Below are 26,309 nucleotides of genomic sequence, written 5' to 3'. Positions count from 1 at the left end.
GGAGATTTTGAATGTCAGACCCGTCATTTCCTGCATTCTGTTGAATATTTATGTACCAATTTGTGCTTTATGCATCGATTTGAGAGTCCTCTGCTACTCTCAACATGAATGTAAAGGAAATACAGAGTCAATAAGAGCAAAGCACAGTTGCATCAAATATAGGCTTGAGCTGGCAGTATTCACTGACATTTTTAAAAAACTGCTTGTCTGAGTCTCCATAACCAGGGCAACGTTAAGTGATAGACAACTTGCCTGTCATTCTAGGTTTCTCTTCCGCAAATTCTGATTTGATACTTCCCTACTCTGTCTCATGAAACTCTTTCAGTTTTATTATTTCTCATGTCATTCCAAGCATATGAAAACATAGTGTATGCATAGGGTGTGCCCTTTCCTACGCCTACTTCCCTTCCTTCATTCTCTTTTCTACGCCTTTGCTCTTGGGCTCTGGCCAGTATCAAGGTGTTTTCACATCCATCCTCCCCTTTCTATCTCTCCCTCGTCTCCCTCCTCCTCTCTCTCTCTCCACAGTCCTCTCATTTTCATGCGGCTCGCTGGGCAGCCGTGCTCTGCGTTTTTATCTCTGTCTGTGGGAGAGGAGGCGGCCTAGTGCCAGCAACTAATGGACTTTTGGAAAACACAGACAGCCATGCATCACAGTCTGGAGAACTGGGGAGAGAGGGAGGAAGGATTTGGAGTGAAGCCGAAGGGATAGTGGTTTCAGAGAGAGATGGAGAAAGACATACCAGGGACAGAGGGGTAGGGAAGTCAGAGGTTTCTCTGAAGCAACACGGAAAAGAGTGCAAGACAAAAAATCCCAATGCCTGCGGGAGCCGTAATCAGTAATGAGATCAGTAACCCATTCTCACTTGTTTAAAGATGTAACACTTATTTATTTACCCATGTAAGTTGGCCAGCCTCAGCAAAGTCATGAAAACTGAGAGGAAGCTCGTAAACATTGTAATATTTATTGTTGCTGCATGTGGTTGAAATGTCAGAAATGAAACGAGTGGAAGCAAAAGAAGTATCTTAAAGAAATAACCAAGGAAGAAGTTTAAGAGTGAATCTGACAATTCAAAGAAAGATTTTACAGATGTAAGATTTCAGATGAAAAATATAACATTTGACTGATTAGTACAAAAAGGGAGGGTGTAATTGAGAAAAAAAAAGATTTGTTCTCTCGATTTAATAATTCGTGCTCAAATTCTCAATTTCAAAGTAGATTCAAATGCTAGAGGTGAGACAGGCAGCCATTCGTTGTGAATTGAACTGCCAAATAACATCTGGCACTGCCCACCACAATTCAGGACTCAAAAGTTTCCCAGTGGCACCACCTAGAGAAGTTGAGAAGGGTTCAAATTTATGCAAATGTCCTCTGACGTGCAAGAGAGACAGCCTAGAGACAACAATCAGAAACACAGCTATTTTCTACCCAAACTAGACTACTTTGTACAAAATGAAGAAAAAGTTGGAAAAAAAGTTTCTGTCTACAGCTTCCCCCGTTTAATATGATAGAACTTTGACAACCAGCCAGGACCTAAATAAGAAAAACAATGCGTGAAAAATTGGGAAATTGACTACTTTGTCATGTATCAGTGTGTGGCTGCAATGGGAGAAAATAACTGTCCAATGAGAGCTGAGTATATCAATGATGTGCTTAACATTAAACCCACCCCACCCCACGAACTTCAGGCAACTTAGAGGCAATAGTGGGCCTGTTCCTTTGAGTCTGTATGTGTAAACACAGGAACTAAAATGATTAACTCTATATGTCATGATTATCATCATCATCATCATCATCTGTGTGCATCTCAGTGCTACAGTTTTGTTCGACAACACCTCTGTAGCACCACTGTTACCTCCCAAAAACCTTGAAAGTAGCTTATGAAACGATGTGAGGGATCCATGGGAATTATCAAATTGGTGAATATTAATAGAAACTCACTGAGAAATGAATGATTTGCAGTTAATGTGCCTCGAGAAAAAAAATCTGTCTAGAGAGCCTAAATAGAACAGCTTTTTTGTCAAGTGCGACAATTAATCTGAAGCCTTGCTCATACTGTACCGCATAATCAAAACTTTTCTTATAAGCCCAGCAGACTTAAGTTCCCAGTAACACAAACTCTGACCATCTAAAGACAACAGAAAGCTTTTCGTGTCGCTTCATCATAACTAAATCACACAACATTGTGACGTCCACTCTGTGTCAAACTCTCAAGGTGTGGTGCTTTATTTTTGATCAATTCTCTCTCCAACACTTCATTGAATAACAGTTTTCCATAAGGACACAAGTACCGAGCTGTTTTTTTTATTCATTTGAAAGTCACCTCCAGAGAGGGAAAAGGAGGGAGAAGACTGCTGTAGCTTAAAGCTTAGCAGGTGGAATAATCTCCGGTGTCAAGGTCACATCTCAAGTTGTGGAGAATCCAAAACATGCATCTGTGTGCAGGTGCACGCACTCACACACACACACCCACACACACACACACACACACACAAGGACTTAATAGTTACAGCAGGGATCATTTCACAGTGCACTCTCACTCCCTTCATGGACTGTATGTGGTCAGGTGGACATTGAAATGTATCTGTAATGACCAAGTGCAGACCTTCAATGGCAAACTCATTCCCAGTCTCACAGCAGACCCCATCAAACTGCAAGGCATGCCTCTCCAAGTATACCTAAAGCCTGTGAGGGCAGAAACTACAATTTGCAATGACGCCGTTAACACTCAGCTCAGGTCTGACTTGAACTCCGGGGCAGGTTTCTGTGTACCGTACGCATAACTAAATGAATTCTGGGTCATCTTATGTCTGACGTTTCCTTCCCTTCTGACAAGTGTTTGTGTTGACTGAATGAGTAAAGACACACAAAAGATTTCCACTCTCATCTCACTGTTTACACATGTTTACATGTGCAAGAGTGACTGGAAGCCTTTGAGGGGTCAATGTTAACATCACTGTTTGGGCGAACTGGCCCTGCTGAATAAAGAATGGTCAAGCAGCATTACAATAGCAGATGCTTTAAAACATAGGCAGGACCAATGGGGCCGTATGATCTGGAAGATTCATTTTAGCTAACACCAGCTGTTCATTAATTTTGTGTGAGTGCGGCTGTGGAGCCACTCAAATTAACAGAACTGTTGAGGAATATTGGCACAATATGTCAGTCAGTCTGCTCACTGATAGCGAGGTTCTCCTCTCTGATGTCAGATCTTCTGTGTCAGGCTAATTGACATTCATTTACTTCAACAGTATTTTCAGTTCCTACAGGTGACATTTATCCTGAAATTCAAATTATTCTGGGATAAATAGCAACTATTGAGGAAAAAAGTCACTCCATTTAATTACCCTGGGGAGTAGATGGAGCTACAGTGACTGATGGTGTGAGAGCGCTCGTGCACCTAAATCTGTTGCTGGAAAAGCATCTGAGTGTATCAGTCATCATTTTCTCTCCTTGCCTTCATAACTATTTCTTTCCCAGGGTTCCAATTAAAACTCCTCCATATCAGACTGTATTGCTTCCATATTAACATATGCAAGGCTTTTTTTTATGTAAGTGATATGATAACTTGAAGCTTCAATAAAAAGTCAGTCTAAAAAAGTGCCTTTTGGTGCAAATGCAGAATCTGTCTGCAATATGTGCCAGTGTTTTCCCTTGCAATTATTCCTTGGTGGTGTACAGGGCCTTTGACACTGTACTGAGGACCGTTTGGCACCAAAACTCACCACTGAAACCATTGCTAATGAACTTAATTTAGGAGGGCTGGCAGCTCCTCAGTGGTAGGTCAAACACTGCAGCCTGCATTTAATCAGGCCTTTTATATTTTCAAAGCTGCTTTGGCAGCTAAGATGTTAAACTGGCAGAAGACATTCAGGATCCTGTCTTGAATCTCGGGCTGCAGAGTGTTAACAATGGTGAAACGTACGCTGTGTTCTTTTAGCTTCACTGGAGTGGTTTGCTGCTGTTTGTGATGCATTTGGGATCAACGTCAGCACTTCCCAGTCAAAGGCCCAGGGTTCATCTTTGAAAAAAGATGTTCTCTGCCCTCCAAGGACTGAGGACTAAGCATTTTCTTAAAGTGGATGGTTCTGTGAATCTATGCTGAACTTTCTCATTAGCAAGGGTATAATTGTGGAATGGCTACCATTGTAGATACCATTGTACCTGTGTTCCACGAGGAGAGAGAGTGCAGTGACTGCTGAGATGTGGTTGACTGTTAAGAGAGCCACAAAGCAGTTTGAATTTACAAGCAAGCTGCCAAATAAGGTTCCTCCTCAGGGTGTCTGGTCTCATTCAGGCTGAGGAGCTCAGTAATCTGGGACGACCTTGAACTGAGTCACAGAGAGCCACATTGAGAGAAGCAAGGTGGCCGACACGGTTCACACATTTAGTGTGTCCACTGAGCTTGATTGAGTGGATGGCACCAAAGGGGCAGACCCATTGAAGTAGGACCTGTTCATTGATAAGTGGATGGAAGATAGATGGATGGGACAGAGACATTCTGTACTAGCTATTCTGTCTGCTTGATTTCAAGAATCATGTCGTGTTTTGCTGGAACTTATTTCTCCTCTTTGTCTCTGAATCATGACACTCAATAATCAGAGGGTGAAATATTCAAAAGTTGATTTAGAGCAATGTGTTTTCCACTATAGCATTACAACTACAGAAAGCTATAGCAAAAAGAAATCAGAAGAATACTCAATACAGTAGTAGGAATGGTTGGGGAGATAGAATATAGGGCCTGAGAGGATCTCGGTTTTGCTATCGGTTTCTCTTTTCCACAGAGAGAAAATACAAGTGAAAGCTCAAAAAAACACTCATACAGTCACAAATGAACTGACACCACAGTGAGAGGGGGAGATGGAAAGCTCTCTGGGCCACTTTCATGTCTGTATTTCAACCTGAAAGCAGTCACGTGTGCAGGTTGCATGCAAAGAGAGGCGCTGTGTTTCTCTGTGTAGAGATTGTGAGCACTCTCAGGGCCTTGTGTTTTATGTTTTGAAGGTCACGTTTAACAGTAATAATGCAGAATTTTCCAGGCGTTTGTAATGAGCTTATTGATATGCTTATGACTCCGAGATGAAGCCTTATAGAGACATACACACCCATCTTCCTAGTCTCTTTTCTCTATCTCATGTGCAAGTCTCAACAGACTTTGTGCTCGCTCTCACGTCTGTCTCACTGTCACCGTTTGTGTTTGTTATGGACAGATTTCACTTCTCTTTCTTTCTCTCCCTTTTAATCTGTTTCTGTTCCCCGTAGCGTTCCTCTACTTTGCCGCCCTGCTGTGCAGTGATGTTGATTCTTTTGGGGTTTTTTTTTGTTTGTTTGCTTTTTTAAATAGGGAGATCAAAGAAACAAAGAAAATTAAATGCAAAATAAAAGTGTTCCTTTTGCATATGTTTGCTAACCTTGGTGTTTCAAAACTCTTATTTTGTTCATGTGTTGGTTTGTTTGTATATTTGTTTTACTTACAAAAAAAAAGACAAACTTGGTTGAGGACAAATGATAGGTCATAGACAACCCAACCTGTTTCTTCTCAGACAGAGACGGTTTCATAAAGACTTCTCTCCGAGTATCTCTGTTGCTTTCATCTGTTTGTGTGTTTGGCTGTCTGTCTCAATCTCTTTCCTTTTCCAGACAAAAATAAGAAAGCTTACCGTGCACCCGAGCCATACTCTATATTATTCAACAATTATACAACCCTTCTTCACTAATTAAAAAAAAAACACAAACTTTGTCTTTGTGTGTCAGATTTAAATCCACCTTCAAGTGAAGTATCATTAAATTATAGAGATGTGCCAACAGTATGCCATTTAATGATGCATTATGTTTGGACACCTCTTCTGGAAACTGCCAAGAAGGCATTTTCTCTTTTGGCGTGTATACTGTATAATATAAAGTGCCTGTGCCACATGGTTCTTGACCTTGTGGCTCACTCTGATGTGGGGTTAAATCAGTCCAGTCTGTTTCCATCCAGTGTCACATTCATGTGTCCCTCATGGAAGACTTCATTGTGCAACATCCACCTGAAGCTTTTCTGCTCCAGTTGTCCTCCTCTGAACAACAAATGCTGGTTGCACATCACACAGCTGAATGACTTTGTGCAATCGTGCTGTGATTTGCTTCTGAATCCCCCATGGTAATTAGTTATACCCATGTATTTTTGAAGAGGACTAAATTATTGTCCGTCTTCATTGAAATCCCCTTTATATTATGTGCCTGGAGTACAACAACAATGTAAAGCAGATAAGCTGCTTCATGCAGAATAGACGGAGCTCGAATATTATTGTCCTGTGGGAGGACATTAGCTCGCAGACGACTTTTTCAATAAAAGCACTCAAAACTTCATAAAAAACATAACATAATAAAAACAACTCATCACAACAAATGCAAGATTCATGATTTTACTTTTGCAGACAGGGAGACAAATTCTTGCAATGCAATTAAAATTTGCTCTTAAGTGCAAAATACACAGTTTAACAGAGGGGAGGGCTGCAACATAATTTTGTTTACAAATTAGAAAATGTAATTGGAGATATATTAAACCTGCTTTCTTTCTTTTTATCCTGTTTCCACCAGCTTGCAAATCCCCATTAAACCTGTGACCTTCTGGAGTTGCATTCATAAAGTATGTTAGAGTAGAGGTGGTGGTCTGAGCACCTGAGCAGTCATATGAAGACATCATTAAATACAGTACCATGTGATTTTACCAGCAACCCAGCCTATCCAGCAGGCAGCTACTTTTACAACATAGATCTTGGTGCTATGATTAGACAGTACTTCAGGTCATGTATAGCGGAATATAGTTAACATAATTCATGTCATTAGTAGCTTGACAAGCTTTGCGTTGTCTTTATTGTGGACAGTGCAGGTCCCACTGTTGGCACTGTGTTGCTGGTCAACAGGTGCACAAGCAGGGCAGACACCCATGAAGTGGATGAACCCTCCTTGGTGTTATGCACATATACACATACATCTGCATGTGCAAGAGAACTGATTCAGAAAACAAGTGCACAAGACCCCATAAAAGAATTTATACTTTTCAGATGCAAGCAAATGTAACACAAGAAAAAATACAGTTGAACAAGGGAAGATGAAAAGGAAACAGAGAGAAATAATAATTTTTCTGCCAGATCCTATTAAGGGTGGCATCTTAGTTTTGGCTCACTGATCCGTCTCGGATGATCCGTCTCTCCAACATCTGTCTCCAATTACTCCTCTCTTCCACTATCACATCTCTCATCGGCTTAACGGGGTCTGAGCAAAGATTTGCATACAGCGTGGCAATAGGCGATTAATTTCTCTCTTTTTTTGCTCCTTCTTCCTGAAGAAACAAAGAGGACTGATGACAGCTGAGGGTAATTAAACAACAGAGAAAACAAAGCGAGGAGAGGGAGTGAAGAAGTTGTCATATTGCGTCTCAGGGGATGGAGGCGCCTGTTGCCACTAGAGCAAGCAGTCGGACAGAACGCCTCATGAGGGATTGATGCCACCTGCGTGCCAGGCTTTCATCATCTGAGATTTGGCCATGAGCGTCTTTATGTATTTTGCTTCTTGGAGGAGGGAAATGATTGAAGATTGATCATGAGAGAATGACAAGTGAAGCAATTTTGTGGTGTGTGAGAAGATAGTACTGCACTTGTGTGCTAAACTCACAAGATGTAAATAAAGGAATTATGATACAATCCAGAAATAATGGTAACATTGCTTATGGTGCTTTTAGTATTTTATTTCCCAATTCAAAAGCATAAAAACTGCAATATGCAAAAACAAAAATTAAATGTAAAGTGGCACCTGCATATATTTACTCTATCCTCTTGATATTTTTGCTAGAAAATGATGTAATATTTACATTTATTTCATTTTATATCATGGCTGTTATTAAAACATGGTGTATCGCAACACTCCCACTGCACATTCTCCTCATACATTTCAAGAGAAAGTGTCCTGAAACAACCCTCCTCACATATATTGTATGCAGTATGATGCATGGAAGGGGGAGGTGCCGTCTCTATCTTCTGTGCCTTGATTGATTTGCTTGCACCTAATCTTATCTTTATTCAGATCTTCACATATCTGCAGGAAGCCAGCTAACGCAGACTGGGGGGAATGTTTGGCTGGGGAGCAGCCTCTCATTGTAATGCTCTCTGATGTGTCAGATGAGGCCCAAACAAAGGCAGCACAAAGCATGTGGGATGCAAGTAAAAAAGACAGGGAGGGAACGAGCCAAGAGACAGAGCGAGGCTGGCTTAAGCATAGACAAAACCGCTTGTAGGTCTGTGAGGGTACGGTTCGTGTGTGTGTGTGTGTGTGTGTGTGTGTGTGTGTGTGTGAGAGAGAGAGTTAGAGGGGGACAGATCGAGAGGGCGAGAGACTATTAATAATGTTTAGAAATTGGGAAGAGCTCTAGATCTTTGGTAGTTGTGGCCTGAGATGTAAAGATGGTAGAAGTAGATTTTAGCTTGTCTCTGGGCTGTTTTTTCTCTCTCTGTGTCTGTCTCACTTCAACCTCTCTCTCTCATTTCTCAAAATCAAACAAATTGAAGTCAAAGGAGAGTGATGCAAGACAACATATGCAGAAGTATGCAGTGAGAGTGTGAGGAGACAGTTTAGAGCTGATAGCAATTACTTGTAGCGAGACAGAGAGCTTTGACAGTAAAATACGTAGGTTAATGATGTAATTCCTGAATTCAAACCATCTTTTACAGACTGGATTCACATATTAAAGTCTCCATATGTAATTTAAAAGCCCCACACTCATTCCTATGAAGTGAAATAAAGTCATAGTGGGGGGGGGGGGTCGTTTGTTTGTTCAAATGCATTAAAATGAAGTATCTATACATGTTCCTGATAAGCATTCCTTATGATATTGTGCTAATAATGACTGTTGTCCAGCTTGCTAACTGGTTAGCATAGTTGCTCAGTTTATTTACAGTTCACACAGTTTATTCAAAGCATGTAACTGTTTGCAAACTATTCCTCTCTTGTGGAGCAGTTTATACTTCGACAGAGAGGGTTAAATAAAGACGCATGGTGACACACAGCAAGTTCACCAAAGTTAAACTCAACATGAAAAATTTGCGTGGACCAAGCAAATGCACTTATCTTGGCGACTCCATTGGCCTAAGTTGATTTTGCCGGGAAATGTTGTCACTTTAAATGCTGCTGTGACCAGGCATTTGGGGAGGAGGTCAGGGTCAAGTCAGGTATAAAAAATGCCTGACTTGAATGTGAAAACAGTCAACAATGATTTATTTTATCCATGACCACAAACTAAGCTTAACCAAGTAGTTTTACACCTAAACCACTGGGGTACAGCATCAGAAAACATTTACATTGGTTGACAAATTACAGAGGACTTCATGGCATTTTATACTCTAAAGACTTACCTTCCTGTCATTACTAATGAGCACCGTGTTCAGATACGCAATGTCAAACACCATAACTACAATCAATTTATTATTATGCCACATTTATGCTTTACAAATCAAATTCTTCACATATTCCGTTCTCCAGCTGTGATCAAAGCAGGTTTCTCTCTGTTTAAAGCTGATTATTTCACTGGGAGATTAAAAGTAATGGATATGGACTCTGTTGTCTGCTGAGAGGATAAGGACGTGCAGCCACCACAAATCCATGTGGATAACATAATGTTCCATAACGAAATAATGCATGAAGAAAAACTGGCAAAAATGTCCTTCTTTATTACGGCCATGAGTCTTCATCTGAAGTTTTTACTGTTTTGCAGCCACTTCATCAGTGTATTCCCTCTGGGAAGAACAAAGCACAGAAGCTCCCATGTGTAAAACATTTCACATCCATTGCTTAAAGGCTAAATACGGAACATTTAGGAAACTGACTTCACACTAGGGGACGATTTGTTATGTGCCACTTTAAAAGTGTTTGTAATCTAAGATGTAATTTATGGATGAGGAAAAAGATGTTTTTTGATATATTTGAGTTTAAACTTAGAGCAAGATGAAGAATATACTATTCCTTTTGCATGTTGGGTGCCCTTGAAGGGCTCGTTCTGAGAGAGGGGAGGAGAGAGAAAAAGAGTTGGACTGAGAGAAAGAGTGGACCCTGGAGTAGTTTAGCCGTTTTGAAGTTTCAGCATGGTGAGACTCTGAAGCCAAACTGTTTGAACTATGGATGAGATAGAAGGACCTCTTGAAACCTACCTCTCATTGGGCCAGTTCTGTAATAAAATTGGAAAGTATCGTCTGGAGAGAGTTTTATAAGTCGAATGCGTTTGAGCTCAATTCGAGGAGTACGGTTATGTACAGGTCGCTTTCTATCTGTTAAGCAGCCCTCAAAGTTCACCCCTCACCTTTTATTTATTCACACATTTTGCTTCAACTGGCTGATCAAGAAGGAAGTGGGCTGACCTCATTCTGGAAATGTTTTTCTGTTGGTGAATTCAGACTTTGTGAACAACCCTATTGATTGAAGTTACTGGTGATAAAAGTTGTGAAGAATCCCTGAAAATAATGTAGCCTGACAACACTGTGAAACTTTTTATCACTCTCTAGGTAAAAATGTTTGATTCATACTGGATCACATCACTTTAGTTTTTGAGAGGATTTTTAAGATTTTCCTTTTAAAGCCTGCTTTGATCCAGCCATGGATTATGTTCACATAAATAAAAGTTTCTTTAAATTTACATTAAAAACTAATAAGTTTTGGAGGAAATGCCGTTTTTATTTGTATGTGCTTATGGTTGTGTTTCGGCGACTCAATGTATCTACTCAAGTTTAGGAAAACACTTGTTATGGTTGTTAATGTTGGGCAAGTTAACTTGGTTGGTTAGAGTTTCGGGAAAGATTCAAGTCATTGCTGATGTGAAGCATAAGACAATAATATTAATAGTAAAGGAGAGAGGGTAGCTTATTTCCTCAGCTAAGACATATTTAGAAGTGTCTGAATTAACGGTTGCCCAACTTTTCTTTCCAGGGATTTGAAATTACCAGCCAATTAATCCAGACTAACAAATCTGGCACCCTTTCCCTCTAAAACCACATTTCAGATCTGCTGTTTAATTAAAATGTTACCAGACATTTGTTTTGCTTTAAGTATTTCATGTTTGCATCATTAACTTCACCTGCCCTACATTTTCTAATATGAAAATTGTTGTTGGTGCATAATATTTCACAATTTGCTTCTTCTTTCTATTGCACGGTTGCAATGGTATACTAATTTCCTGTTTATCATTTAAATACTTTTTTTTTCTCTATATTTTGGCTATTCTGATGAATGTCAGTGACAGTGTTATACTGTGGTTAGTACAAATGATGTCATACAACATGTTAACATTCTAGTCACAACCGTCAGTGTTGTTAGGATGACACGTAATACAGAAAAATGATGATGAAATAATTTGTTTTTTTTTTAACTATTCTTTGTTTTATGCCCCTTTGCTTGGAGAAAACAAAAATTAGAGCTGCAGCAAAAATAACTCAGGCTCATGGTTCAGTGGTGTTATAGCTTCATTAAATGAGCTCCGCCATCACAAAAACCCTTTAAAACTGATAAACAAGACACATAGAACATAAACAATGAGAGAGTAACAGAATGAGGTTCATACTGTCTCTCTCTCTCTTCCCATGTAAGGAGGGATGGAAATTAAAAAGTGGTGTGAGCGATAGAAAAAAGAGGAAGGAGAAGGGAGAGAGGCACTGAGATGGCTTTAATTTAGTGATTATGGATCTGACTGGGTTGTCCATGTGACATTCATGAGGAAGAAAAACAAGGTCCAATGCAACGATTAGGATTCAATGGTGGATGTTTGATGTTGTGTGTGTGTGGTCTATAAGGAGGCATGCTAATGCGCTCCAGTTGGTGTTGGTGTGTGATTGTGTGTCTGTGCCTGTGATTGTTGCCAAAGAAAATAGCTTCTGATAATTAGCTTGGCTCAACTAGAGTCACAACCCTGGACACCAAACAGACCTAATAGCGTGTGTGTGTGTGTGTGTGTGTGTGTGTGTGTGTGTGTGTGTGTGTGTGTGTGTGTGTATGTATGTATGTGTGTGTTATGTGTGTGTTATGTGAGGGATTTGAAATGCAGCAGTTAATGTTGAGTGAGTGAGCTACAGTAAGTGTTGATTGCATATACATACTGCATGTGCATGATAACCTAATCTCACAGTACAGACATTTTCAAGTAGGTTAAGACCTCAGACTGAACTAATTTAATGAAGAGTTGGCCTGCAAATACAGCCAGTTATTATCTGCTCGACTTAAAGATTTGATAGCAATGCTCAAATGCACGTGCAAATGAAAGTGCTAAAAAGTTCTCTGGGTGTTGTCTAATGATCATGGGCAAGTGCAATAACTTATCCCTTGTCCCCCCCCAATTTATATTTTTACAGGGTTTTATAAAACTCTAAAATGCCACTAAAGAGGTTATTTAGCACCAAAAATACCTTATGAACATAATCCACTGGTGGGCTGTATTCATGAAGAGTCTTTGTTGGATTTGTTGATTGAGGCTTTTGTTTGAGAGACAGGCTGTTTTCTTCTATTATTGGACATCCCCTCCTCTGAGAAAGAGCTACCCTTTTTTTTAGATTTGATCAAGGCACAAGATGCAATCGCCAGCTATTGAACAGGAAAAAAAGACATCATTCAGCTCTGCTGAGATAAAAGTTTTCAAATATGTTTTCGTGGGTTGACCTTAAAAAAAACAGAACTATTAATTTTCTTTTCTGACTTATGAATGCAATGTGTTATTAGTTCTACCTATAAATCACTTGCATGAAGTAATACATAATGTGTACTATATATAATATACATAATATGTAATATGCCATGTAAAGGCATATGTACAGAAACGCTGGAATTTACATATAATAAACGGTGCGCCAAATGTTACATTGAACATAGATCAAACCAGAGTATAATCAGGGAAAGATTGTTTGAGCATCGTGCAATGACACATGCAATCTCTTAATGCAGGTAATGTGGCTTTTAATCACAAAATCACTAATTCAGAATCTGCACTTTGCTGATAGGGAAACCGGTGATGCCAATTAAAAAAACGCACAAATATCTCGACCTCCCTCTCTTTTCCTGCAGCTGTGTTTAGCTCTATCTATTCATATTGTACCAGCAGAAAAATCCCTGGAGCAACTAAGTGAGTGCATCTGGTGGTTTACAGTCACACTCACTATTTTTACATGTTCAGAAGTAACCTGGTTTTGTGTTGATGCATATTGATGCACGAACATTTTGACTTGCTTTAATGGCACATACAGTATTCAGGTCATACTCTACTCCAATATTTAAATAGTTACTGTGACCTGGAAACATCTTACTCCTTTATCTTTTACGTTTCTACTACCATCTTTGGCAAGATATTAAAGCACAAATGCAATTAGTTTTGTATATTATATATTATATTCAAAATATTGTAATTCATTGACATATTTGATAAATGTTTATTTAACTATTCTCCAGTCTGTGTTTGTTTGTCACTCAGCTGCTATGAAAATGAGGTCCTACGTCCTGGACTCCAGTGTGAAGCAAAGTTAAAATATGTATTTCAGTGCCTGAGAACCAGTTCCCAACCACATAAAAACAGAAAACATATTTACCTGGAGAAACGCATGTCCCACGTGCCTTCACAATAAAAAAATACCCCCTTCATAATAATGAACAAATGCTTCTTGATAATAAGGAAACTGAAATATATACTTTTTCTTTAGCCCCCTCCAAATTTCTCCAAATGAAATAGGCAAAAGGTAATGTGTATAAAAGGAGGTTTCAATTAAAATAGCAAAAACTTAGGCACGAATAGCAGTAAGATCTGCCCTAATGCAGGTAAGTTGAAAGGTGATTTTTTAATATTCACTTAAAGTAGGCTCCAGAATGATCGAAATCACAGTCAATCAGAGAAGAAAAAGACCGCAACAAAGTCTCAACAAAAAAAAAGACCAGAGTAGCTAGCTAACAGTAGCTCCTAAAAGGAGGTCTGCAGGAAGTTGAGGAAGGATCAGATTGCTGCTCTCAATTATCACTTAGGAGGCAGTCCCCACACCCTTCAGGTGATTTGAATCACCCTCCACTCAACTCAGAGGAATTTTGACATTCAGCCAAAATGAATTGGGAAAAGGTAAATGATAGCTGCTACAAAAGCATGCCAGAAAGCAGCGTTTGTTTTTACTATTGGTGTCATGAATTCTTCCTTTGTGTTTGTGTAAGAGTCAAAGAAGCAGGTGTCCAGTTTTTCTTGGTCTTTACTGGCACAGTTTCAACTGTGGGCAAGACACCACAGGTGAACAGGAATATTCTTTTAAGTGGAAACATGGAGACTCTATCACAGGGTGTCAGAGGTGCATGTAAACAGTTTAACCTGGATAACACCTTAATTGGAGTATGGCCCATTGCCAGGTTACGCTATGCATGCAAATGCGGCTTCTGAAGCATATAAAGCTGCCTTGCCTAGATAATTCCACTGAGTCCTTACCAAACTCGAGAGCTCATCCATCTTGTTTGTCAGTGACCTTTCATTTCTTATAGCGGCAGATAGAAGGTAGAGTTTAAGTGTCTACCCTCTCTTTCCTTTTATATGAGCTATGACTGTCAGACACTTGGAAAGTAGTATTGTTGATAAGTTGGAAAAGAAGTACCATGAAAGAAAGAGAAAGGCAAAACAAAGTACCAGTACATTTAACATGCACTGAGTCGTGGGCAGATAAAGAGAATAGTAAAGGCTTTCTCAAACTGCTCTGGCCCGTAACAGTGTTTTTCGGCTCCAAAGGTTTCAGCAGTTAGAAAGTTGCGAACCTTTTCACATGTGAGCTTCTCAAATAATCACATTTGCAATCAGAGGAAGCACAGCAACAGAGGAAAGCTGACCTTCGACAAATCACTTTTATGTTCTCCCCCCGATCATGATTTTGTCTTCAGTAATTAAACAAACTTGAGCCAATGTTAAACTGCTGCTTTGCATGTAGAGTACTTGTTCTGGTACATGAAATCAAGTGCTCCCTATTCAGAGATACATTGTCTCTGTTTATGAAACACAGCTGCAGCTGCAGGCAAGAGCATTTCCCTTCACAGGCTCAGCATCATTTTCATTGTAGGGATAATTCCTTTTTATGTGATTATATGCAATGTTGGCATTGCTATAATTATTATGTTATTGAGTCTAGTTTAATTGGATTAAAGCTTCGGGAAGACAGAATGCACTTGAAGAGGTCTTATTGTGATGTAAAACACCCATACACAACCCCATGACTTGCCAGTTTTGATTATGAAGATGCTAGATACTAGTTTTACATCCCGTGATGCTCATTTAAAAAATAAACACAGTGAAATTGTAGGAAAGAATAACAACATTTAGTCAAAAACATTGGAGCCTGATGTGCTTTCCTCCCCCATGTTCTCTTTTACCCTTAGTCTTTTTGGCCAGTGGTGTTTATCATAATGTGCAGCACTCTCTCCCCCTCATGTTCACTTGACATGACTCAATTTTATACTCTTTGTGTTTTATGTCATGTGATCTAGCTTGTTTTCGTATTGGTCAATGAAGGGGACAGTCCAAGTTATTTTCTCTCTCCATTCTTCTAAAATGGCTCACGTGTAAAAGTAAGCACATTAATTCCACTGTGTCCTTGCTCCTGAAAGGCATCAACAAATAGGGGCTTTTTAAGCCATACACATTATTTTGTTTTGCTTATTTTTGGTTTCCAAAAATTCACCAAAATTCAAAGGACATGATTGGAAGTTGTTATCATTCTTAACTTGATTGACAGGTCTTCTACAATACAGGGACTTTTTAACAACTAAATCTATGTTATTTGTGTTGTTGCGATGCTGTCAAAGGGTTTGTTTACGTCAGTTGTTTTTGTAAAAATGGCATTAAAACGGGCCTTTGATTTATCATTTGTTGACAAAAGTGCTGATTTCTTATCAAGGCAAACTCCACAATTATTTTTGTGAACTGAGCTAAAATTTAAACACAGAAGAATAAAGATTGAGCCTTTAAATGTGGTCATCATCTCCACCTGTATTTAACCAAAACCTCTCTCTAAACTTTGTCATGGGTTGTACATCTATGTTGTTTAGGCACTGACACAGACTGGAAACAACATAGAAACATAGTGTACACAGTATGGACATTTTTTGTTCCATTTATACTTAGCATGTTAAGTGTGAACTTTAAAGGATTATGACTATGTTCATGAGATGAGCACAGCTTTTGAGGTCACTGCATACATACTGTGCATAATAAATTATTTCCAGCCCTTTTCACCTAAATGTAGCAAGAAAAAAGTCTCCTTAATGTTCAATCCTAAACTGTTGAAACAGATTTTTTACTAATTTCCTTTCCACAAAGCCCATAATCTTTCCAATTCAAAAGCAATAATGAAAAGCCATAAAATGATTCTTCAAAGTAATAAAGTGCTCTTTCCACTCTTTTTAAGGTTGTAAAGAGCAGAATGAACCATTCTGATGCCCTGCAGTGAATTATTGCGCACACACACATACACACACACCAAACACACACTTCAGAGGACTACAGACTGTGAAATTACCCAATCAGAGGGTCTTGTCGGTTCTCAGACATTAGTCATCACACATGGGCCAACTGAAGACACACACACTCACACAGACACACACAGTGAAGACAGAGGGGTTTGAAAATTTCATAAAGCTCTATTAAAGTTAATGACACACCAAGTCCAAAATAATGTGTTCGAAGAAAAGTGTGTATGTGTGTGTGTGTGTGCGTGTGTGTGGATCAGGAGCGTCAGGATGTGAATATCACAGCCAGGTTGTTTGTTCTCCATTTTCATTTTCCTGTGAAAATAAAGATTTATTGAATGTTAACGAGAAGCCATGTTAACACCAGGCACCTTAACTTCTATAAAGCAAACAGTGATTCTCACCTTGAGTCACTTTGACCTCCTGGTTCTGCGCAAGTACACACTTTACACGCGCCTACAGTTTGCTCACACATACACATACCAAACAAGGACATGCACATAAAAATGTAAAACATATTCAACACATAACCACACAGGGTGCAATAAAGATGAGCCAACAAGCCATTAACACTTGTGCATCTACAGTCGAGGGAATGTTAAACAGTAAAGCTGCTGTGCTGTAAAGTTTGTAGACGAAGAGTGTAATCCTGGTGCAACCCTGTGTTTTTGGACTTACAATGCTGATAGACCATGGTTATGAAATATCTGTGTGCTGGAGTGAGTTAGTCCTGGTTGACCATGTCTACAGTGCCTATCCTTAATGTACACAACCATGATTCAGCTCATCCACAAAGACACAGGTTTATAGAACATTTTTTGAATTGAAAAAGAAATACGCGAGTAAAAAACTATTCTCAACCATTCACTTTCCTTACAGACTGTGATGGAGCTTCTGCTAGTGAACCAAAGTGAATCAAAGACCTTAATATACTGTTGTTGTATTGTGTTTACTGAGGTCAGCTAAGTATAAACATCCACAGAAACAGGCTCACAGAGACAATGCACAAGGAATAGATGCATATAATGAAAGTAAAAGTCTATGGCACACTGTTTCAACAAAGTATGGGTCTGCATCAGGCAGTGAAATATCGTGTCAACACACAAATATAGGTCATTATGTGGTAAAGTATGCCTCCCCTTTATTTTTACATCTTCAACACCTCACTGGAGACATGCCACGTGCCAGCCTGCTTCAAGGCCTCCACCATCATCCCCGTCCCCAAAAAACCAGGGTCCACAGGATTAAATGACTACAGACCCGTCGCCCTGACCTCTGTGGTCATGAAATCATTTGAACGCCTGGTTTTGTCCCACCTCAAATCCATCACCGACCCTCTGCTGGACCCCCTGCAGTTCGCCTACAGAGCCAACAGGTCTGTAGACGACGCCGTCAACTTGGCCCTACACTGTGTCAAGCTCCTGAAGTTCGCGGACGACACCACCCTCATCGGACTCATCTCTGGAGAGGATGAGTCTGCCTACAGGTGGGAGATTGACCATCTGGTGACCTGGTGCAACAGCTACAACCTGAAGCTTAACACTTCAAAGACAGTGGAGATGGTTGTTGACTTTAGGAAGAGCGCAGCCCCACCCGCCCCCATGTGAACCAATGATTCGTGCTAAGGATAAGCAACCTTGCTGCCCATCAGCCTGTGTGACTCTCCAGTGGACACTGTGGAGTCCTTCCGTTTCCTGGGCTCCATCATCAGCCAGGACCTCCGGTGGGAGCTGAACATCAGCTCCCTCATCAAGAAAGCCCAACAGAGGATGTACTTCCTGAGGCAGCTGAGGAAGTTTAACCTGCCACAAACAATGCTGGTTCACTTCTACACTGCCATCATACAGTCCATCCTCACCTCCTCCATCACCGTCTGGTACGCTGCTGCCTCCACCAAGGACAGACGCAGACTGCAGCGTATCATCCGCTCTGCAGAGAGGGTGATCGGCTGCAACCTTCCATCTCTTCAGGACCTGTACTCCTCCAGGACCCTGAGGAGAGCAGGGAAGATCGCTGCCGACCCCTCCCACCCCGGACACCATCTGTCCGACCCCCTCCCCTCTGGCAGGAGGCTGCGGTCCATCAGGACCAAAACCTCCCGCCACAAAAACAGCAAAAACAGTTTCTTCCCCTCTTCAGTCAACCTGACAAACTCACACTGACACCCCCCCCCGGGAACACAAACACAACTTATACGTTATATTAACGTACATCACCCCTGTCCCCCCTGCGTTACATTAACGCACCCACCCCTTTACTGGACACTTTATCTGGACACTTTACTTTATTCTGGTCACTGCACTGTTTGTTATTTATCTTATTTTTATTTTTATTCTTATTTTACCTTTTATATTCTACTTATTTGTTATCGAAACAATAGCACCTTCAGACCACGGCAAATTCCTTGTAATGTATGTTACTTGGCAATAAACAGTTTCTGATTCTGATTCTGATTCTGATTTAACAGTGTTTTTGCAAAATTAAATGAATTTTTAAATTTCTGGAGACCAAGCTAGAAGCTTGTCATGGATCTCTTAGAGAATCATCTCAATAACGCCCCACCTGTATTATCTGAAAAAGGTAAAGCTGCACCCTTCTGAATATTGTTAACTTTGTGTAATTGTCTTTTTTTCTTTCAGGTGAAGTCCGGTCGGTTTGGCTTTGTATGGGATGCAGCAGTGCTGGAGTATGTTGCTAATAATGACGAGGACTGCTCATTCTACTCTGTCAGCAACAACGCACCAGACCGTGGATATGGTATCGCTATGCAGCATGGCAGCCCCTACAGGGACATTTTCTCCCAGAGGTAAGAGTCATAAAAGCAAACAAGTCAGCAACATCCTTGGCTGCATTTTATTTGTTTTTTAAAGGACATGTTTCACATGCACATTGATGGAGCTGCTATTCCATACTTTTCATTTGAGCCGCGTTGTTCTCAGTTTTTCGGTTGAGAAATATCCCCTACTTTTGAGAAGAGTTATGAAAAAAATGCATTCATAGATATTACACATTAGACATTGAGGAGGGGTCATGTAAGTTTTCACTGCTCCAAAATTCATCTCAGCCAAATAAAAAATGGCCACTCCCATAAAGTTTGCCCCTCTTCCTGCTTGAAAAATATCCTCTGTAGGTCAGACACCAAGTAAATAGCAGATTAAATTGTACATCCATCTTCCAGAGGAAAGAGGCGAATGGCACTCAACTTGTGTGCAGCAAGGTTGCTTATCCTTAGCACGAATCATTGGTTCACATTGAGGTTAAGCAAGTCTGACAACATGGCTTCACAAGTAAGTCAACAGTAGACAGTGTAGATGTATCCAAACTGAGCCCAGCTGTTTACCTTGTTGCTGGAGCATACAGTGGGGGTTTTGTTGGTTCAAAGTATCTCATGGATCAGGTAGTAACTGAATTCCTTATGGCTATTAGGAAGCTTGGTAACGTCTGCAGACACCACACAAAGGTCATCTCCTCTCAGCTGCTGAGCTGCCACCCGTGCTGTGTTACTACGATGCTGAATGTCCTTGTTTGTTTGTTTGCATAAATGTTTAATGCAATGCTGTGATAGAAACCACATCACCAGATAGCAGGTTCCGTCATACGAGACGAGGTGTTTCCGTAAAGGCCACATAAGGATTGCTTGCTTCCCAACAGAGAATCATGTCAGCTTTATTATGATCAAGCATGAGATCATTTTAAGAGGGTTAGACTCATGCCTTCATTAAGCTGTCATAATTTATATTGTATAAAATAGTCTGTCAGTGTTGTTTTTATGTGTGTGTGTGTGTGTGTGGGTATGTATGTGTATGTGTGTGGTAAGAGATGGAAACATTTTATGTGCATGGGCCTAAATGTGTGAGCTTTACAGAGTGTGTGAGTGACTAGGCCTGTCTGTTTATAGCTCCATATCCGGTGGAGCGTTGCGCTTCAGAATATTGCCTATCATGGCTGTTATTAAAATAAACAAGCAATTAATTGACAGGCCATGTTTCCAATTCCCTCCTATTATTTCGGGGGCAATGTCACACTCTCGGGAAGACAGTTTCAAACAGTTTACTCACACTGGTCCCCGTGGTTTAAACAAAAACAGACACAGAAATTATCAGGAGAAAAAAATAATCACGGAGGTATAATTGTTTTGTTTTTCTTCTTTATTTTTCAGAATTATTTCATTCTGCATTATACAGATTAATGAAGCACAAAGAGCCGGTTTAACAGGAACTGTATTAGCAGTCCATGCCCTTATACCACAGATAGAAATGTTTCACTTGGATTGATTATCTTTGGTGGCCTGGTCATAACAAATCTGGAGTGTTGATGATTACAATTGGATTTGTGTTGACTAGTGCACCTCCATTTGTTCAAAATGAAACAATAATTTACTTGGTTAGATGGTAATTTTTCCTTGCAATAACTAGACCAACCACCACTGATGAATTGTGGATTACATCTGCATTTGTACTGGTGTCTGCAAAGGTTTGCAGAAGTCTTGCTTACCCCGACCCGTGTAAGAGATGGGTTTTTTTTACTTTTGATAGTTGCAAAAAAGTTGAGGTTGTTAAATTATCAAGCAGTCAATCTGGATGTCTGCAGCGGCAAGCCCAGAATGCTGTGACGGCACCTTTCCAAAATACTGAGGGGAAATGTTGTGGAACAAGTATACAAGCCTGAATGTTATTAAGTCCACCAAATGACACAGGCTGCTGTATCTACAGAAATGAGATGGGCATGGCTGTGTTCTCATCAGTGGATTGCTGTATGGATCTCATCCACTAAAAGGTGGTTTCTAAAGCAGTAACACGCAGTGCAGGGTGGACGGGGCAAAAGCCAGCCAAAAACTACTAGCGCTAATGGGAGGAATTATATAAGCTGCAAACATGCCTGCCTAAACCTTCTCAGACGCCAGCACAGACACATGTGTCAGACACCACAGTGTAAAGATACTGTTGCTCCTGTATTAGTATATTCTATCAGGTATTTCTTTTGTTTTTTTACTATTGATATTTCATGTCTTGACATGACATGACAGAAGAAAAATATTGACTACAGCCTCAGGCTTTTCTGCCTCTGTTTTAGAAGAACACATTCTATATCAAGATCTGTGTAAGGCTTTTGTTTCTGTCTATCACAACATTTTTCAGATAGGGTTTGTGGATGTGATGTGTTTGGATTCTTCTTATAGATGTTTTTCATAGCTGTCTGACAGATTTCAGACTGTTCTTGCCATCGTTTTCAAATCAAGCCCCATGAAGTACTGAGAAAGGTGTCCCACAAGGATTTATATTGGGTCCCTCTGTGTTTACGCTCTACATCCGTAATATTGACTTTCCAGCTCTCAAATATACTGACGATGCCATCTTGTATTCCACCCACTCCATCATACATCAGGCCTTCCCCGTGCTTCTTTTAAACTCCAAAACAACAAAACTAATGCATTTCACAAGAGCTCAAACTGTTAATACACCCACTCCTATCCATGCCCTCAGTGGTTATCTAGTTGATATAGTACAGCATTGAAAACACATATCAGATTGTGCCACAACAGTCACATGGAATATAAACTAGTAATTCGAAACATATTCTCATGCTGAATCAGAGCTCTGTTTCTCCATTGACAACCAAAAAAACCCCAAAAAACAACAACAAACATACTGCCAATTATATTATCTATGGATTATGCACCCCTTACTATTTAAATTTGGAGTTAGAGACACTCGTTCCTATGAGGGACTTTAAAGGTTTACTTGCTGATATTTAATGGTATTTTTTATTGTTTTAATTAATGTGTCTGTGTGTGAGTGATGATTGTTTCTGTATCCATAATTTGTTTTTAGGTCCCCTTTGCGAAAGAGATCTTGATCTCAATGAAATGTCTTCAGTTGATAAATGTTAATAACAAGAAAAGAGGAAATTAAAAACTATAAAGAAAACAAAAACACGTGAGGTGATACATAAATATACCAGGAATTAATAAAGATCCAAATAGTCTTTGATTGTGTGGAGTAATTAAAGAGGGAATCTGCAACTTCTGAGGAGTGCTTACTTTATGTGTGTGTATCATTAAGCGTGTGCATTCTGCATGCACCAGGAGTGTTTACTATCTTTAGGTCCCTGGAGGCAATATGAGCGATGAAAAAGAATTTATTTGTTTTGACACTTTGGAGAGAGAGAGAGAGAAGGGCAGGGTCTGTAAAAACAGACTGCTACAACTTCATCATTCTCAACCACTGCTATGAAGAAGCCATTGCTAGAGTACAAGTGCAGCACCACTTCATGTCTGCCATGTCTCTGCTAGTGTGTGTGTGTGTGTGTGTGTGTGTGCGTGTAGTATATTTGTCGGCACTGTAGAACAAATAATGTGCGACTGTGTGCGTGCTTGCGCGTGTGTGTGTGTGTGTGTGTGCGCGGGTGCTCCCGTGATTGATGGAGACAGCCTGCAGATTTACCAGAGTCAGAAAACAGTAGCGTAAAGGGCTAGTTCGCTAATTTAAACTGACAGCTATACTGACAAGTTGTTGTGAAGTGCTGAAGGGGCAAGATTGTGAAAAAAAATAAGCCGTCTCTCCCAGGCATATGTTATTTTTGTCTGTGTGTCTGCCGGCATTGATGTGAAAATTTAAAACAGAAGATTTAATCCATAGCAGATGGACATCTTGAGGGTGCTGCAGTCTAAGAAGATAAGCTGCAGGCCAGACATTTCATTGTGCATATTGAACACAACGACATGTCACATTTCGATTGGAAGACAGATCAGGTGGCTTTTTGTCAGTGATCATGGTCAGTACTGCACATTTGAAATCATGGCTTCATCTTTAATGTAGTGAGTGCAACAAATTCGATGAAAGTAGATGATGTCAGAAGGGTCATGCTATCAGACTCTTGTCAAAATTGTACTTTTCAATGTTGGCACATATGGGGTGAGCAAAGAGGGCCTCATCTACCATATGAATCTGATTATGGTCTCACCACGTGTTATATGAACAAAGATACATTCATTTTTCTGTTTTATTACCTGGCTGCAGGCAAGTGTTCATCAGTGGCCTAAGGGCTGAGAGTTGAGTGCTTCTAAAATAGAGCCATGGTACACGCTGTATTTCTTTGGGAGCTATTGCAGTGCATGCTGTATGGTACGCTTGAGGGACCAAATGATGTGTACAACAGCGACAAATCATTGCAGCAATCACGGACACATCACACCTCAGAGACCATGGGTTAGATTGCTGTGGTGAGCATGCACCAGAGGCTGGCTTCATTCTGTGGAAATGACATTAGCCTGTTAGTCTGTGGCTTGTAATTTTCTGACCTGGGTTGTATGAAAGTCACAACAGCAAAAAATATATCACCCATCAGCTCTGATTTCCTGGGCAAATGAGTTAGGATTTTGGACAGCTGTGAGGGATTGGACCTTTTTGAGGGCTCGAGTAGTTTGTTTACTTTTTATCTTGTAAGGAAACACATGTTCTTCCACATAAAGAGGATGGTGTTTTGACAAAAACAGAAACTTTTAGTTCCAAGAAGTAAAAACTGCATCAGAGAGGGGTTCATTATGGGTTTCATGTGAGTAATGTGACAGTGTAAGAGGGAGTCTTCTGCTGCTGACCCCGGCTAATGTGTGTCCCTAACTGCCTCGTGTTAAATTACATAAAAGAGATAGCAAGGTCACAGGGTATGCATATGTGTGTATGTGATAACTATTAATGTTATTTATTTTCTCTCCATCTGTTCTAATATCTTTGATGCAGACTTGCCTTTATTTCAGTGTTAAATCTAGCAATCCATGCATCCTTTCTTCATTGTCCCCTCTGCAGCCTTAGCTCTTTTATGCATTTATTTCATATCCTATCCAGATGATAAATTGAAGTCCAACCACAGTAAGCGATGTGTCATCACTAATATGAAAGTAAGTTGTCCTCTAAAAGTTGTTTTTAAGTGATAGTAAAGTGCTCTGGGTCCGAGTGAATACAAACTATATGACTCATAAAAACAGTTTGTTTGTGATGCTTTCAGTATTCTGGCAAGCTTTTATCTCAGCAGCACTCATGACAATAAAATTGTCAGCAATAGTTAAAACTGTTGATGAACTGACTTGTGAAAGTTTGGTTATTGCGAACCTTGAAGTGAAATTTAATGAATCGTGTAGAGGAGTTTTTCTTTGGAAATGTATATGGTAGAGATAAAGTAAATTGCACCATTGAAAGACACATATAAATGACTTTTAAAGCTGCCTTTGCTCATGTAAATCTTACATTTTAGTAGAAGGGTTGTCTTCAGAGGAGGGCTTGCAGTGTAAAGCCTGGCCCCGTACTGTTTCACAGTTGTGTCAGGCATTTTTGAAGAACCACTGTGATAGTATTACTGTAGGTGATATTGTCTTAACTTGTCAAGAGCTGTCAGTACAGTAAATGTAATGTTCTGATTGTACTAATTGTAATCAGCCAATACAAAGCCTCATTTCTCCTGAATCTTAAAAAATGATCAGGTCAGCTCTCTTTAAGGAGGTTTGCTCACTGCCATTCAGTCACACAATTCACAAGTCATAGTTGCTATACATACAAAACTGCATAATTAGGTCAGTAAGTCAACAACAGCTTCAACGATTAGTTGATTAATTGATTAGTCAAGCAACATTAAGTTAACAGGCAAGTTTTGATATTTGTTGATGTCATTTCTTTAGCAAAAATGTCAACATTCTGTGATTCCAGCTTTCCGATATAAGGATTTTCTGCTATCATTATTATCATCATCATAAGTTTGATGAGCACTTTTCACTATCCCTTTCACTAGACTCTTTAATAACCAAACAATTCAGCAATTTATCAATATAATAATCAGCAGATTAATTCATAATGAAAACATTTGTTAGTTGCAGCCCTAAAGTCAACCAGTGGTGGCTATATAAGGTGGTGGCTGAGCAGAGCTATGCCTTGCTTTTAAAGTTTGTTCTTTATCACATTTGCCCAATGATAACAGAGCAGCACTCACCGTCCAGCTGAGTGGAGCTTGATAGCCCACAGTTTGTGTAACACTGTTACTGCAGTGAATTCTGCCGACCAAATAAAAGTTGCCTAGAGCCGCTTTAGCTTGCTTACATAGTTGTCTAGTATATGGTATATAAAGAAGAAATGATGAGTAAAGTTTCACTTCAAAACCCTCAGTGAGAAAACTGACTTTTAGCTTCACTGGCTGTTCTGCCTTTGGGGGCCCCACGGAGCAAGGAACATATTAACTTTTTTTTTTCTTCATCTCTCTCTCTTTGTCTCTCTCTTTCTTATTGATTAATGTATTGTATTGACCATTTCCATTTTACATTATAACACCAAATCTAGATTTCCATTTTGATCCCATGGGATGGAAAAAAAGAGCACAATAAAAGCAGAGAGGAAGAAGAAACACTTGCATACAACACAAGTAATAATTGCAACAATTCCAGTGCATTCAATCACCAAAGACCCCCAAAATCAGAGAAGTCTGTGCCTTATTTTTAAGGCTCTTTGTTGTACCATAATACCATGAGCTACATGCATAATCAAAATAAGGCTTGATCAAGGCTCATGCTAAAGAAGCCAAGAGCTAGAAAGCAAGTTATTTGATTCCCCGTCTCTCTCTCTCTCCATCGTACACACACACTCATTCACACAGTGAGTTCAAATTAAGCTGGAGGCTCTGAAGCCCTCAATTTCCAATCCATGGAAATCACAATCCATGGGGGAAAATAATGCATTTTTCCAAGGGTGGTGAGCAAAGAGAGAAGGATTGTGAATGTGTGTATTAGTGTTTTTACAACGGTGACATTGTTCCAGTTGACAGAAAAAAAAGTATT

At 39.9% G+C, this 26,309-nt stretch overlaps 1 protein-coding gene across 1 annotated transcript in view; it reads left to right on the top strand.

The window, feature by feature from the left end:
- Nucleotides 1-26,309, top strand: part of grid2 (glutamate receptor, ionotropic, delta 2) — a 441,727-nt gene that overhangs the window by 394,395 nt on the left and 21,023 nt on the right. The window contains exon 14 of the mRNA XM_070904482.1: nucleotides 19,132-19,298. Coding sequence (XP_070760583.1) covers nucleotides 19,132-19,298 — 167 coding nt within the window. The remainder of the gene's footprint in view (nucleotides 1-19,131; nucleotides 19,299-26,309) is intronic.

The sequence above is a fragment of the Enoplosus armatus genome, chromosome 4 (genome assembly GCF_043641665.1).
Source record: "Enoplosus armatus isolate fEnoArm2 chromosome 4, fEnoArm2.hap1, whole genome shotgun sequence".
Taxonomy (NCBI): domain Eukaryota; kingdom Metazoa; phylum Chordata; class Actinopteri; order Centrarchiformes; family Enoplosidae; genus Enoplosus; species Enoplosus armatus.
Note: the sequence above shows the minus strand (reverse complement) of the source record. Positions and strands in the feature narration are given on the sequence as shown.